General features: G+C 44.3%; 1 protein-coding gene across 2 annotated transcripts in view; it reads left to right on the top strand.

The window, feature by feature from the left end:
* TEDC1 (tubulin epsilon and delta complex 1) overlaps positions 1-11,888 on the top strand; it is a 41,376-nt gene extending 29,488 nt beyond the window's left edge. The window contains exons 7-9 of one of the 2 annotated variants that reach the window (XR_009555082.1): positions 3,528-3,731; positions 9,852-10,441; positions 10,674-11,888. Coding sequence is in view for 1 of the 2 variants with exons in the window: in XM_060232576.1 (XP_060088559.1) it covers positions 3,528-3,731; positions 9,852-10,232 (585 nt within the window). In the remaining variant the exon portion in view is untranslated. Of the gene's footprint in view, positions 1-3,527; positions 3,732-9,851 lie in introns of both variants that reach the window. The other variant, XM_060232576.1, reaches the window with a different exon arrangement.
* The last annotated feature ends 2,489 nt before the right edge of the window (positions 11,889-14,377 follow it).

The following is a 14,377-nucleotide window of genomic DNA, read 5'->3' as shown; positions in this document are numbered from 1 at the left end:
AGGAGTGGGGAATCAAACCCGGTTCTCCCAGGTAAGAGTCTGCACACTTAACCACTACACCAAACTGGCTCTCTAGGATGATGCTAAGCTACCAGTTGTACCACTGTTTCCTGGGGTGGAGGAGGGGAGAGACTGGAGTGCCAGACATATGGAAACTGTTGCTGTCCTCAACCAAATGCCTGGTGGACCATCTCTGGCCTTACAGGCCCTGCAGAATTGCATTAGATCCCACAGGGCTGGGATGCTATTCGGCAGAGAGTTCCACCAGGTTGGGACCAGGGCTCACATGGGTGATATAGAAAAGGTTCTGTGGGATCTCTTCTGCCTTGTGATAACCTAAGTGGGCAGTTTTGCTATAAAGCACTTCGATTACATCCCATTGGCTTTGATTTCCAATGAAGATTTCTCCTAGCAAAATCTCCCTCCTTCAGATCTCTGCTCTGCCCCCATGCTGTTTGGGGTCAGGGATCCCCCTGTCTTCCAGGAGCAGCATTTGGGGAAGAGCAGTGGGCTGCAGTGGGAGGGGGGGGGCAGATGGGGAAATCCCCTAACGGAAGTGCTTTCCATTAGTGGGTATTATCTGGATCCGAGCCAGTGTTTCTCCACTCATTGGGTTGCTTATCATTGTCTTGACTGCAAGATGAGATTCAAGCTGACAGGAGAAAAACCTCCCTCCATACATCATCGCAAACAGAAATGCCTGTTCATCTTTTATGCCTCCTAAAATATGGCAAAACGTAGTTTGCTCTAATCCAAATGGCTTTTTCCAAAGAGATGCTTAAATCTCAGTACCAATTACAGGGCACTAAATTTTGGGAACTGCCTGAAACTGCAGTTGGGTAGCATATTTGGAATTGCAGATTTCCCCGAATGGCACTGAATTATGTTAAAAATCAATACAGTAACACGAGGAACAAGTATATCCATTCTGCTTAAATATGACCCTTCAATACTTTTTCAGCTGTAGGAAATTGTTTTCATGTAGTGGGTATTTAAAACTTGAGGCATCTAGTGATAAGTGTCTTCTGCATAGTATTGGATAAAGTATCTTCTCATAAAATACATCCCAAATTTAAAAACATATGTGTTAACACAGAGCCTTTTTGTCTATAAGGTTAGCACAAACGCTTGTCAAATATTTTAAAATCCCAGGGATTTTTAAGGAGTTAGAAGATTTCTAGGAGTGTTGGTTTCGGAACCAGAGACCCTACCCTGGACTTCCTTCAGCCCTGTTAATACTTACAGTGAATTCAAGAAGCTAAATGATACCATCAGCAATTGTTTTCACACTTCATTAATTAGCAAGCCATTACCTCTTTCAGTGATTTAAGGAACTAAGATCTCTTCAGCTTTCCTGAATTAGTAAGGGTAAGGCTTTTGTTTTCAGGCACATCTGTATTTTTAGCTCAAGTTTCTCTCTGCCCCTCTCCCAGAGATCGGAGTAGGAATTATTCATTTGGAGGAAACAGCCATGGTTAGCACGCTGCCATTTCACTGCATGGAACTTTCTTCTGATTTCAGGTGGTCACTGGGTGTAATTTCTGTAGTTAACCCAGGCACCGCATTAAAGTACACGCTGCAAAGCATATGTAATTGGGATGATTTGCCATTGTGAGCTGCTAATCGTCATGGCAGAGAGATGCATTAGCGTCTGACGTTCTAGTGGGGTCTTTCCCTGCATGGGCATAGGGTGACGGCTTAAGCTGATGGTACACCAGAAAACTTTCTGCTGTATAGTGGCTCAGAAACAAAGTGTTGAAAAATGTGGCCAAGAGGTAGAACATGTGCTTGGCATGCAGAAGGTCCCAGGTTCAATCCCCGGCATCTGCAGCTTCTAGGAGGAGGTAGTAGGTGACATGAAAGACCTCTGCCTGAGACCCTGGAAAGCTGCTGCCAGTCTGAGTAGACAATACTGACCTGATGATCCGCTGGTCTGACTCAGTATAGGGCAGCTTCATATGAAAGAATTTCTGAAGGACAAGGTGCCAGCGCCCGTGCCTACTGACTTGATCGCCACCAGTGAGATGGTTCTGAGGTGTGGGCCAGAGTTTGGATTCCAAGAATGAAGATGCGTGTAGAGTAACACATGCTCCTTGGTTTCCCGTTTGGTTTGGATAATCTGTTTGACTCTGCCAAATCTACCTACTAGGTGGGGTCGGCTCAGGTCCCAGCAGCAAAACAAAACACAGTTTGGTGGGTGGGGTGGGCCATGATTGGTAAACTTGTAAAGTTGTTGGGACACAGACACTGCTGTATACTGCTGATGCTGTTCCAGTGTAAATTTTCTATTATTTGGTGAACTCATGCTCATTGTTCTTGGGGAAGACGCAGCCCCATTTGCATGCCAGTTTGGTGTAGTGCGGGGGTGGCCAACGGTAGCTCTCCAGATGTTTTTTGCCTACAGCTCACATCAACCCCAGCCAGCATGGCCAATGACTGGGGCTGATTTGAGTTGTAGGCAAAAAACATCTGGAGAGCTACTGTTGGCCACCCCAGGTGTAGTGGTTAAGTGTGCAGACTCTTATCTGGGAGAACTGGGTTTGATTCCCCACTCCTCCACTTGCAGCTGCTGGAATGGCCTTGGGTCAGCCTTAGCTATCACAGGACTTGTCCTTGAAAGAGCAGCTGCTTGTAAGAGCTCTCTCAGCCCCACCCACCTCACAGGGTGTCTGTTGTGAGGGGAGAAGATACAGGAGATTGTAAGCCACACTGAGTCTCTGATTCAGAAAGAAGGGCGTGGTATAAATCTGCAGTCTTCTTCTTCAAGTGCATAACAAGCCCTTTTGCTGGAAAGCAGGTTCCTTCATGTATTTTCTGAGAAGAGAATCTGTGGGTGTTTTTATATTCAGTTTGATCCAGAGTTTTAGAGTCTTCAAATCGCCTGCCACTGTTCCACTTTAATTATTTTCCTTTTACATTTAAGTGTTTCAATTTGGGGGGGTGGGGTCCCAGAATACCAATGCTTCGTTAAATGTATACGATTGCTTGGAAATCGTGTCAACACTGCAAAAACAATACAAATTTAAATTACTAGATGAAGCAAGCAATGATATGTAAAAATTTCAAATGCTGTCAGTTCTGATGCAAATTACTGCACCTTGTGGCTTTTGGAGGAGGCTTTTAAAATGCATGAAAACTTCTACAATACAAGTTTGAAACTCCTGTAAAGAAAAGACCAGATCAAAACTAGTATCGAGAAAAATGTTGCAGCAGCAGCTCCAAAACGCATCTCACTGAAACAAATGTAGATGCTTTGGGCAGCAACGATGCAAAACAGTTGTGAGAACGTCAGGTAGTATAAAAGATGAATTTCCAGTGCGGTGATAGAGAGTCACAGACTGTCAGTGTAAAAACACTCTGTGTCTCTTGAGAGCTGCAGAGTACTTGACAAATAGATATAACCTTGTACTGTTTTAGAGAACATATCGTGCTCTAGGTCAGGTATGATAACAAGCTCTTCTACCAGACTGAGGGCCACAAAGGAAATTAGTGAACCTTTGCGAACTCCCCCATTCCTCTCCCCTCAGGAGTCTGTTTTGGATCCTGAAGCGGAAGACCTAGGACCTCGTAATGAATGTCACAAATGCACCGTTTCAGCAAACTCTGGCCTGACTTGCCACAGTGTGGTCAGAATGGCGGAAGAAATTGACAGATACAAGAGAGATCTGCTGGCCCTCAGTGACACAGTGCGTGAACTCATACAATGGAGAAAATTGAGCTGCCAAGGAAAGGTAAGAGTCGATCAGAATGCTGTTTAATGAGGTCAGAATGCTGTTTTCATGGCCTCTGTTTGTTCTCCTCCCACTTCGGTAAAAGGCATCTAAGACCTAAGTCACATGACATTAATCAGAAAATTCACTTAATCATCCCGCTCTCCTTCCCTGCTCCTGCTGCTGTATGTTCTAACAAATTTGACAGAGCAAAACTGTGTTATATTTAGGTGCAAATCACAGAACCCATCAGTTAAAGGTCAGGAAGGAAGAGTGAGCTAGGCTGAATCTGCAGTCTGCTGGCTTTGGACTGGTCTCCAGGAAGCCCTGACGATGCTTCTCTAGCATTTTCCTGGGGTTCTAAACCTTGACTTTATACTCGTGGCAGTAGTTAAGTTAGGGGTGCCCAAACTTGCTTAACGTAAGAGCCACACGGAATAAACACCAGATGTTTAAGAGCTACAAGACCCGAATGTCAGATGTCTGAGAGCCACAAGGAAGGGAGGAAAGCAATAGATGGGGATGAAGAGAGAGGTGGAAAGAAAGCAACTTTAACTTTAAATGCATTCTCCAAGCTGCCAGCTGACTTGGCTTGGAGAAGTGATTTAAAGAGAGAAATGCCTTTTCCAAGCTGGCCAAGAGAGCAGTGGGACTTCAAGAGCCCACGCTATGTGTGAAAGAGCCACAGTTTGACCACCCCTGAGTTAAGCTAACATTGACTGAATGGACCATACACATTCCTAAGTGATACTTTTTCCTGGCTGCGTCCAGATGTATGGAATACAGGCATTACGCTGTTCTTACAGAATATAATCCTCCACAAAGAGAGCTAATGCGATGTAGTTATTAAAGTGTCATACTAGGGTTTGGGAGACCCAGGTTTGAATCCCCACTCTTCCATGGAAGCTCACTGTGTGACCTCGGACCAGTCAGGTAGAGCCCGTTTGGTATAGTCGTTAAGGGTGTGGACTCTAACCCGAGAGAACCAGGTTTGATTCCCCACTGCTCCACATGCACCTGCTGAGTGACCTTGGGTCAGCCACAGTCCTTGAAAGAGCTATTCTCTCAAGAGCGGTTCGCGAAAGATCTCCCTCAGTCTCACCTCACTCACAGGGTATCTGCTGTGGGGAGAGGAAGGGAAAGAAGATCGTAAGCCACTCTGAGTGAAGGGCAGGGCATGGATCCAATCTCTTTATTTTCTTCTTCTCTTCATACTCTTAGCCTGGTGTACCTCACAGACTTGTTGTGAGGCTAAAACAAAGGAGAAAACCATGTAAGCCACTTTAGGTCCTTATTTATTTAGATAAATAAATAGAAAACAGAAATAATGCCAACAGAAGCAATTTCTAGAGCTCATACCAGAAGGCCTTTAATTGTAGACATTGTACGCCAGTTTTAAGGGAACAGAAATGCTCAGGAAAGGAAGCAGGTTGTGCCTGTGTCCTTTCCAAAGGTGGACTCGGTGCTTCCTTGCCATCAGAGGCACACAGCCAGGATTTAGAGCATTAGGAGAATACCAGAGATGCGTCTGTACAGCGTTGTGTTTGGGAGGCTGGCAAAGCGCTTCCTGCTAGCTGCATACCGCAGCCTCCTCCTTTGCTTGGCACGCTACGCGTGTTGTTGCCACCTTTCAGGCCAAGGGCATATACCTTCAGAGTAACGACAGCACAGAGGAACAGATATTTCTGCCGTCCTAGCTCCTGAGCAGACAGCTTTGCTACCTGGGCAGCACAAAGCTCCTATCCACCTTTCTCCCCTCTTCTTGGAAACACTGGACAGGGAAGCTGGAGTGTTGTTGGGTGGACAGATGTGGCTTTGAGCCCTTCCTCTGAGGAAGGGGGAGTGCAGATAGGTCCCTGCCGCCACCGGTTTACCAGAATCTTCAGGCTCAGTGAAGCCAACAAAGTAAATCAGCACTGGGCCAGAAAATTTTAGGTGGGGGAACCAGGGAATAAAATTTCAGGTGGAGGGGCCTGGGGGCCTAAAATGAGTCACTTAAAAAGCGGGGAGATGAGGGGCTGCCAGAGTGGCAGGGAGATTGGGGCCTGCCAGAGCAGCGGCAGAGGGGAGATTGGGGGCCACTAGAGCAGTGGCAGTGGAGAGAGTGTGGGCCGCGAGAGCAACGGGGAGATCGGGGGCCACCAGAGCAGCAGGGAAAGGAGGGGCCATACAGGTGGAAGGGGGGTTGGGTGGAGCAGCCCCTCCCCCCCATAGCTACGGGCCTGCTGGGATGCCACTCGCTTACAAAGACATATATCCTCACTATGAGAAGTTAACTGCTCATCCTCCACTGGGAGTTGGTCCTTTCTGTGAGGGATTGGCTCCTGCTGTCTCAATACGATGCTCTCTGCCCCCCCCCCCATATTCTTGTTCTTTACAATATAAAAAGAGATGCCAGCCCCAGAGTATCTCCTTTCTACAGTGTACCTCCGTCACATACGAACCGTTACATCTCAAGTGGGGTTTGGGTTGCTTATTTTGTTTTGAGAAAAACCTCTGTTTTGCCACATACATCTTTTGATTTTTTCTCTCTTTGACCTTCCCCCATTTCCTTATTTGTGGCACACTTCAATTAAGAATTTGTTACAGTGTCGCTTGACACTGTTCTTTTAAAACCCGAATGTATTAGTTAAGACTAGGCGATTCTTATTTGTATTTTTTTGATCTCGCCCTCTGTCGAGTTGCAGATAATATTTGGCTGTATTTTTCTGTGTCGATGTGCTTCACTTCAGCACCTTGCCTTCCCTGTCTTCTAAAGGCATTCCAAGTCTCAAAAAGGATTCCAAGGCTTAAGATGTATAATGCGAGCAAACTAATTTAAGCACACAATGGCTGTGCTTTTGCTTACTATTTCTGGACGCTCTACTTGCAGCACAGTTCTTTCTTTCCAGCATCCAGCTCCAGAACTTAGACCCAGACACCATTCAAAGGATTCTGATTTCTTTCTCGGTTAAGAACTAGCCATTTCTGGCTGAAATCAGCTTCCTGCAGTCCTACAGCCTCCTGCTTTTCAGTGTGTACTTGAATAACAATTTATGGTGACTTTGAATAGGAGCCTCTTGCTTCCAAAATGTATGAGACCAGGGGTCTGTGTTTTGTTCACCGATTGCAGGAAATTTCTGATCCTGACAAGCAATATTCTCTCTAAGCTGCAGAGTCTTGTGAGCAAAAATTCTACTTTGTGAGCTGAGCTACTGGTATTAAAGTTGTGAGCTACTGGCATTAAAATTGTGAGCTACTGCCTAAATTATTGTACTCTGGGGCAAAATGTGTGAGCTGGAGGCTAAAAATCTGTGAGCTAACTCATGCTATCTCAGCTTAGTGGGGACACAGCTGACAAGACCCTGTGCTCAAAGGGTGTGGTTTATTGCATTTCAGACTGTTCCACCAGGGGGGCTTGATTGGAAGGGGTGGGGTTGGCTGTTTTGCTTTTAATTTCATTTGGGAGACCTGTGACTTGTTTGGCAAAAGCCGAGCAGGTTGTCAACAAAAATGGTGGGTGGGCATCATTCACCCTTTAACTTTCAGCACTTTGTGATGGGTCATGGGAAAGAAAGTGGGTGGCTTTGGAGAAAAGATTTTGGGGTCAGGCAGTGTGCAAAGGTGTTTGTGTGGGGGTGGGAGCTTTCTGTTTGCTTGGGAAGATTCCCCTTACTGTAAGTTCTTGGTGTGATGAGCTATCCAAAAGAAAAAAAAAGCTGTCTTTCCCAAATACCGCAAGAGAGCCAGTTTACCTGAAGAAGACTAGAGCCAGGAATGCCACCTGTTAAAAGGGTCCCAAGTAGGCAATAGCAGTAAGGACTACTTCTCCTTTCACCAAGAAGGGAAACAATGGGAAGGCCTTTGGCAGGGACGGTGGCTCAGTGGTAGAGCATCTGCTTGGTAAGCAGAAGGTCCCAGGTTCAATCCCCGGCTTCTCCAACTAAAAGGGTCCAGGCAAATAGGTGATAAAAACCTCAGCTCGAGACCCTGGAGAGCCACTGCCAGTCTGAGTAGACAATACTGACTTTGATGGACCGAGGGTCTGATTCAGTATAAGGCAGCTTCATATGTTCATATGGCAACAACAGCAAATAGTATGAGGGGACCCCTCCTGGATGCAGGAAATAAAGAAGCTGCACCAAAGGAAGAAGAAGAAGAAGAAGAAGAAGATATTGGATTTCTATCCCGCCCTCCACTCCGAAGAGTCTCAGAGCGGCTCACAATCTCCTTTTACCTTCCTCCCCCACAACAGACACCCTGTGAGGTGGGTGGGGCTGGAGAGGGCTCTCACAGCAGCTGCCCTTTCAAGGACAACCTCTGCCAGAGCTATGGCTGACCCAAGGCCATCTCAGCAGGTGCAAGTGGAGGAGTGGGGAATCAAACCCGGTTCTCCCAGATAAGAGTCCGCACACTTAACCACTACACCAAACTGGCTCTCTGGAAGGCATGTCAGTCTGATTTAGTTCACTTCAGCAGAGCCTGATGACAGTAGACTTCAAGGACCTCAGGGAGCTAGCTGGGCAGGTCTCAGAACCATTAGCTATCGTATTTGAAGGCTTGTGGAGAGCTGTAAAATGGCGGGAGGGAAGGAAGATCCTGTCAAAGTGTCCTAGTTTTGTTTACCCCACTCCTAAATTAAGAATCAATTTTTTTTACATCTATATATTAAACATGAAAAGTTTACATTTTCATTTTCCAATTTTAGATCTCTCTCTCTCACACACACAGTTTTTAGTAAAGGACTTGAAGTATCACATGTATACTCTGACCTGTATGGCCTAGGTTAGCCCCATCTGCATCAGAAGCTATTCCCTAAAAATACTAATTTTGCTGAAAAATGGTACCCTCTGTTGGAATATTGGGCAAATCAAAATTTCATACCTGACGGATGGTCCCAATTACAGAAATGGCTATGATACTCTTTAAAGTCATGGCAATATGCATTAGTAGAATCGATGGTCATATAAGCATTTTTTTCATTTTATAGTCAAAAGATATAATTAACTTAAGGCAAATATAGCTGAAACACCAGATATCCATTAGATCGTAATATACTTCAGTGCTGGCTCAGTTCATATATATGACAGTCATATATATTTTTGTGTAAATGTATTTGTTTAAATTTTTACTTCACAAATGTTCTTTATTTTTTATGTAGAAATTAACCCCTACTATTGAATATGAAATCTTTTTATTGTAATTTTAACTTCAATAAAGAATTTTTTATCTAAAAAAAAAAGACTAACAAAAAAGATCTCAGAAGCTTAAGCAGGGTTGGTGCTAATTAGTACATGGATGGGAAACCACCACAGAAGTCCAGAGTTGGTATGCAGAGGCAGGCAGTGGCCAAACCACCTCTGAACACCTCCAGCCTTGAAACGCTACAGGGTCACTATAGGTCAACTGCAACACAACAGTATTTTCATCACCATCACATGTTCACTCCTCTCCTCAGGGCTTTTTTTCCGGAAAAAGAGGAGCCGGAACTCTGGAAATACATGGGTGCCCCTCATTTTTTGAGATTTTTGTTTCCACAAAGAGGTTCCAGAACTCCATTCCACCGCATTCCCCCAGAAAAAAACCCTGCCTCTCATCATTCAGATAGATGGTGTCTTAAATCCTCTGTGTGCCTGCACTGAACTTGCATGTGATATAATTCCCTGGATTTACTTTATTAGATACAGACATGCACATTTGTTGGTTTTTGTAAATGTCTTTGATATTCCACTCAAATATATTAGGGCAATTATCACGCATGTGCTTAATTATTGTGCACAAGTCCACCCAGTTTCTTATCATGTGCTCAAGGCAGCTTTGTGAGTGCCCCCTGCTGCCTATGGTGAAATTTCTTTACTATGTCTTTCATTCGATTTCTACGTAATAGAAGGGTGAGATGAGATTTCTGCATCTGGAGGGTTTGATGTCTCTACATTCTGTAGTTTACGCCATCTCTTAAATCCTTGTTGTGTAAATTTATCCTCAGTTACTGCCACAAGGGAGGAAAAAGGACAAAACTGACAATTGGTTATGGGGATTTGGTTTCCTATGGCACCCAGGTTTCCCCTGAACTGTCCTCCTCCACCAGCTCATGCGATGAAGATCTGTGTTTATCTTCGCTGTTTTGCAGAATGTGACCTGATCATTGTTTCCTCTTCACAGGCCAGAGTACAAAAGCGAGAACTGCTGGGCGAAGGGGAATTCTGCAGAATTGTCCAAAGAGCACAAGAAACCGTGAGGCGGAAACTATCAGATCTTAAAGGCCAGAGTAGTCCCGGCAGAGTTGACGGAGAGCACGGCCCGTACAGACTTGTATTTACAGGGAAGCGTTCACACACCATTAAAACTGCTTCCGTCTTGCCCGAGGCAAAGAGAGCTGTTGGAGAAGGAGTCACTGCAACCCACATAATCAGTGAGCTGCGGAAGAGAAAACTCGGACTAATGGCTGAGCTGAAGCAGCGGCAGGAGGCGTGTCGGCGGAAGGTTGGAGACGCTATCGAGGGGCTCGGTCAAGTGCTGTTAATCGCACCAATGAAAAGATGAGAAGCAAGAGAATGTGGACCAATCACCAAATTTGATAAGGTTATTTCACAAGGGGGGAGCAGGCTTTGGCCCCGGCCTCAGACACTTAACTTTAAAAACTCAGCTTTGGGCCACTGACTGAGGTTACTTCCCCATTTCACTAGTGTGTATCTCTTTCCTTCTTTTGACAATGGCTATTTTATTTTTTATTTATTCCTGATTCTGTGCATGTGTGTCGTTTTGGATCTTATTGCAGAATGTATTTTTACAATATTCTGGACGTTGCCCTGTGTTTTAATAGAGGAGGAAAATAGATATATACAGAGCTTTTTTTGTAGCAGGAACTCCTTTGTAGCAGGAACTTCTTAGGCCACACACCCCTGATGTAGCCAATCCTCCAAGAGCTTACAGGGCTCTTTTTACAGGGCCCACTGGAAGCTCCAGGAGGATTGGCTACATCAGGGGTGTGTGGCCTAATATGCAAAGAAGTTCCTGCTACAAAAAAGCCCTGGATATGTATATTTCACCCCCTCTATTAAAACACAGAGCGATGTATATATATTTCCTCCCTCTCTCTATATATATATAATTTAACTTTTGCAGTCCCCTTCCACCTCTTGTTTCCAGTGTCTGGGCATTGTTCCAGATCACTTTTGCTGAAGTTTTCCTGAGTGAGAGAGAACAGTTCCTAGTGTCCGGTTGCAAAGTGTAAAGGCAGGAGATACTGGTTCTAAAAGTTAAGAGTGGGCAGCATTTTGAAACAGATGAAAAGCGCCACAAATTGTTAAAACAAGGGGTGATCATCAAATTAGGGCAGTTTTGGAAAGAAACTCTGACCCTTTGGACTTCTCTTTGGACGCACTCTGACGAATGGAATAGCTGTTGAGTAATCAGGGCAGAGGGGTCCAGCTTCTGAACTTCTCCCTCCAGTCAGCAACATCATAAACACAGGTGATTTTTTAAAAAACCCAAACTATATGTGCTATAGGGATTTGAGAAAAAGCACACCTGCACTTTGGAATGTGGAAATAAAATTAGAAACTCATTCAAAACAAGCTCTTTAACTTTGCGTCACTGCTTGGGCTAGTTTTCAAGGAATTGCTGTTACATTGCTGTTGCTGTAGCAATACATAGATATATTTTTCCAGCTTCCCTAATTCTTGTGGTTCCAGAAGTGCATACCTGTGGGATTGAAAAATAATAATAATAAAGAGGAACAACCCCCAAGCTTTTTCTTTGCCTTGGAAATCTACCAAATTCAATGTATAATCATTGAAGCAATGCCTCTGGATTAAAAAGAGAGAATGAATCCTAATTGGGATGGAACTGAAAGAACCCCCACCCATTTGTCATTAAAGTTCCCTGTTCAGACTCCTGCAGTAACCAAAAGCTGGTTAATATCACTGATGGAATTATAGATGACCCCAAGTTAAAACTCATATGTGGACTTAGAAGAATTAGAATATGGACAAAGACAATGCAACAGTTGAACATCTAAAGAAATGAAAAGAATATGAGAGAAATCCTAAGCACATCTATTTGGAAGTACATTCCATTTTTCTCCATGCAATCTTGGGATTGCAACTTTTATCTTGGAGATTTCCCCCCCCCCTCTTTAATATGGCATTTTTTTGTTTGGGTCTGGATCTTTTAAATAAAAAACTGGATTCAACAGCATAACATTGTTTGAGTAATTTCCTTTTCCTTTCTGCTTTGCAGTACTGAAATTGCTTTTTTTCCGTCTCCCAGGTCTTTTCTACTTTAGCCATGTTATTTTGCAGGATACAAACTAAAAATAGAAGTGGGTTAGATATTTTTAATGGTGTTTTTTTTCCCTAGTAATTTTCAGCCAGTATTACTGAGAATATAGAATGGTGAGTTATGTTAGTATTGCTGGACACACAATACTCAAAAATATTCCATCTATCTCCAAAACTCCATTGCCGCAGAAGTCTCTATTGAAGGATCTTTTTAAACATCTGTTAGTCATGATTTTCACTGTAATTTCTCAATGCAGTCCATTCATATATATCTCATGTTATATATAACATGAAATGGGTCCAGAAGATTAGTCCCTTCCAAGAGCCCCCCGGAGGTGAGATTCAAGTCTTTCTCGGAGGTCTCCTGTCCAAGTACTAACCCTGGCCAACACTGTTAAGCTCTAAACCCTGATGAGCTTAGACCAAACTGAGCTCCAAGATAGACTTGCATCTCAGCTCTGGGGAGCTCTTGGAAGGGACTAATCTTCTGAACCCATTTCAGACTGGCTTCAGGCCCAGCTTTGGAACACAGACTGCTTTGGTTTCCTTGGCTGATGACATTGTTGAGAACAGGGGGGATGTGACCTTTTCAGTTCCGCTGGATCTCTCAGCAGCCTTTGATACTATTGACCATAGTATCCCACTGAGACGCTTCCTGTTACGGCGATTCGAATCTTACGTGGGGAATCAGGCAAGCAAAAAGGGACCATGAGGGGCATATTGCAAAAAACATAAAGACCAACAATAAAAACCTCTTCAAATATATTAGAAGCAGGAAACCAGCCAGGGAGGCAGTGGGGCCCTTGGATGACCAAGGGGTAAAAGGATTACTGAAGGAGGATAGGGAAATGGCTGAGAAGCTAAATGCATTTTTTGCCTCCGTCTTCACTGTGGAAGATGAGAAGTGTTTGCCCACTCCAGAACCGCTAATTCTGGAAGGGGTGTTGAAAGACCTGAGTCAGATTGAGGTGACAAGAGAGGAGGTCCTACAACTGATAGAAGAATTAAAGTCACCAGGTCTGGATGGAATACATTCAAGAGTTCTGAAAGAACTCAAAGGTGAACTTGTGGATCTCTTGACAAAAATATGTAATCTTTCATTAAAATCTGCCTCTGTTCCTGAGGACTGGAAGGTAGCAAATGTCACCCCCATCTTTAAAAAGGGTTCCAGAGGAGATCTGGGAAATTACAGACCAGTCAGTCTGACTTCAATACCGGGAAAGTTGGTAGAAACCATTATCAAGGACAGAATAAGTAGGCACATTGATGAACACAAGTTATTGAGCATGGGTTCTGTAAGGGAAGATCTTGCCTCACTAACCTGTTAGAGTTATTTGTGGGGGTGAACAAACATGTGGACAAAGGGGACCCAATAGATGTTGTTTACCTTGACTTCCAGAAAGTTTTTGATAAAGTTCATCAAAGGCTCCTTAGTAAGCTCAAGAGTCATGGAGTAAAAGGACAAGTCCTCTTGTGGATCAAAAACTGGCTAATTAATAGGAAGCAGAGAGTGAGTATAAATGGGCAATCTTCGCAGTGGAAGACGGTAAGCAGTGGGGTGCCGCTGGACTCAGTACTGGGTCCCATGCTCTTTAACTTGTTCATTAATGATTTGGAGTTGGGAGTAAGCAGTGAAGTGGCTAAGTTTGCAGATGACACTGAATTGTTCAGGGTGGTAAGAACCAAAGAGTATTGTAAGGCAGTCCAAAGGGAACTGTTGAGGCTGGGTGAGTGGGCATCAACATGGCAGATGAGGTTCAATGTGGACAAGTGCAAAGTAATGCACATTGGGGCCAAAAATCCCGGCTACAAATACAAGTTGATGGGGTGTGAACTGGCAGAGACTGACCAAGAGAGAGATCTTGGGGTCATGGTAGATAACTCACTGAAAATGTCAAGACTGTGCAATTGCAATAAAAAAGGCCAACACTATGCTGGGAATTATTAGGAAGGGAACTGAAAACAAATCAGCCAGTATCATAATGCCCCTGTATAAGAAGAAGAAGATATTGGATTTATATCCCGCCCTCCACTCCGAAGAGTCTCAGAGCGGCTCACAATCTCCTTTACCTTCCTCCCCCACAACAGACACCCTGTGAGGTGGGTGGGGCTGGAGAGGGCTCTCACAGCAGCTGCCCTTTCAAGGACAACCTCTGCCAGAGCTATGGCTGACCCAAGGCCATGCTAGCAGGTGCAAGTGGAGGAGTAGGGAATCAAATCCGGTTCTCCCAGCTATGCCCCCCCTCAGCTCAGTTCATTCTAGGTTCTACAGTTTATGGGCATGTATACACGGCAACTCTCTTTTCTTTCTTCTGCGTCACCAGCCTCCCATTGCCAACTTTCACTCTTATCTTGAAGGTTTTTTTTTTTTTTTTTTGCTGTTGTTCACATCCAAAGCCACAGAGC

This window comes from Heteronotia binoei, chromosome 2 (genome assembly GCF_032191835.1).
Source record: "Heteronotia binoei isolate CCM8104 ecotype False Entrance Well chromosome 2, APGP_CSIRO_Hbin_v1, whole genome shotgun sequence".
Taxonomy (NCBI): Eukaryota; Metazoa; Chordata; class Lepidosauria; order Squamata; family Gekkonidae; genus Heteronotia; species Heteronotia binoei.
Note: the sequence above shows the minus strand (reverse complement) of the source record. Positions and strands in the feature narration are given on the sequence as shown.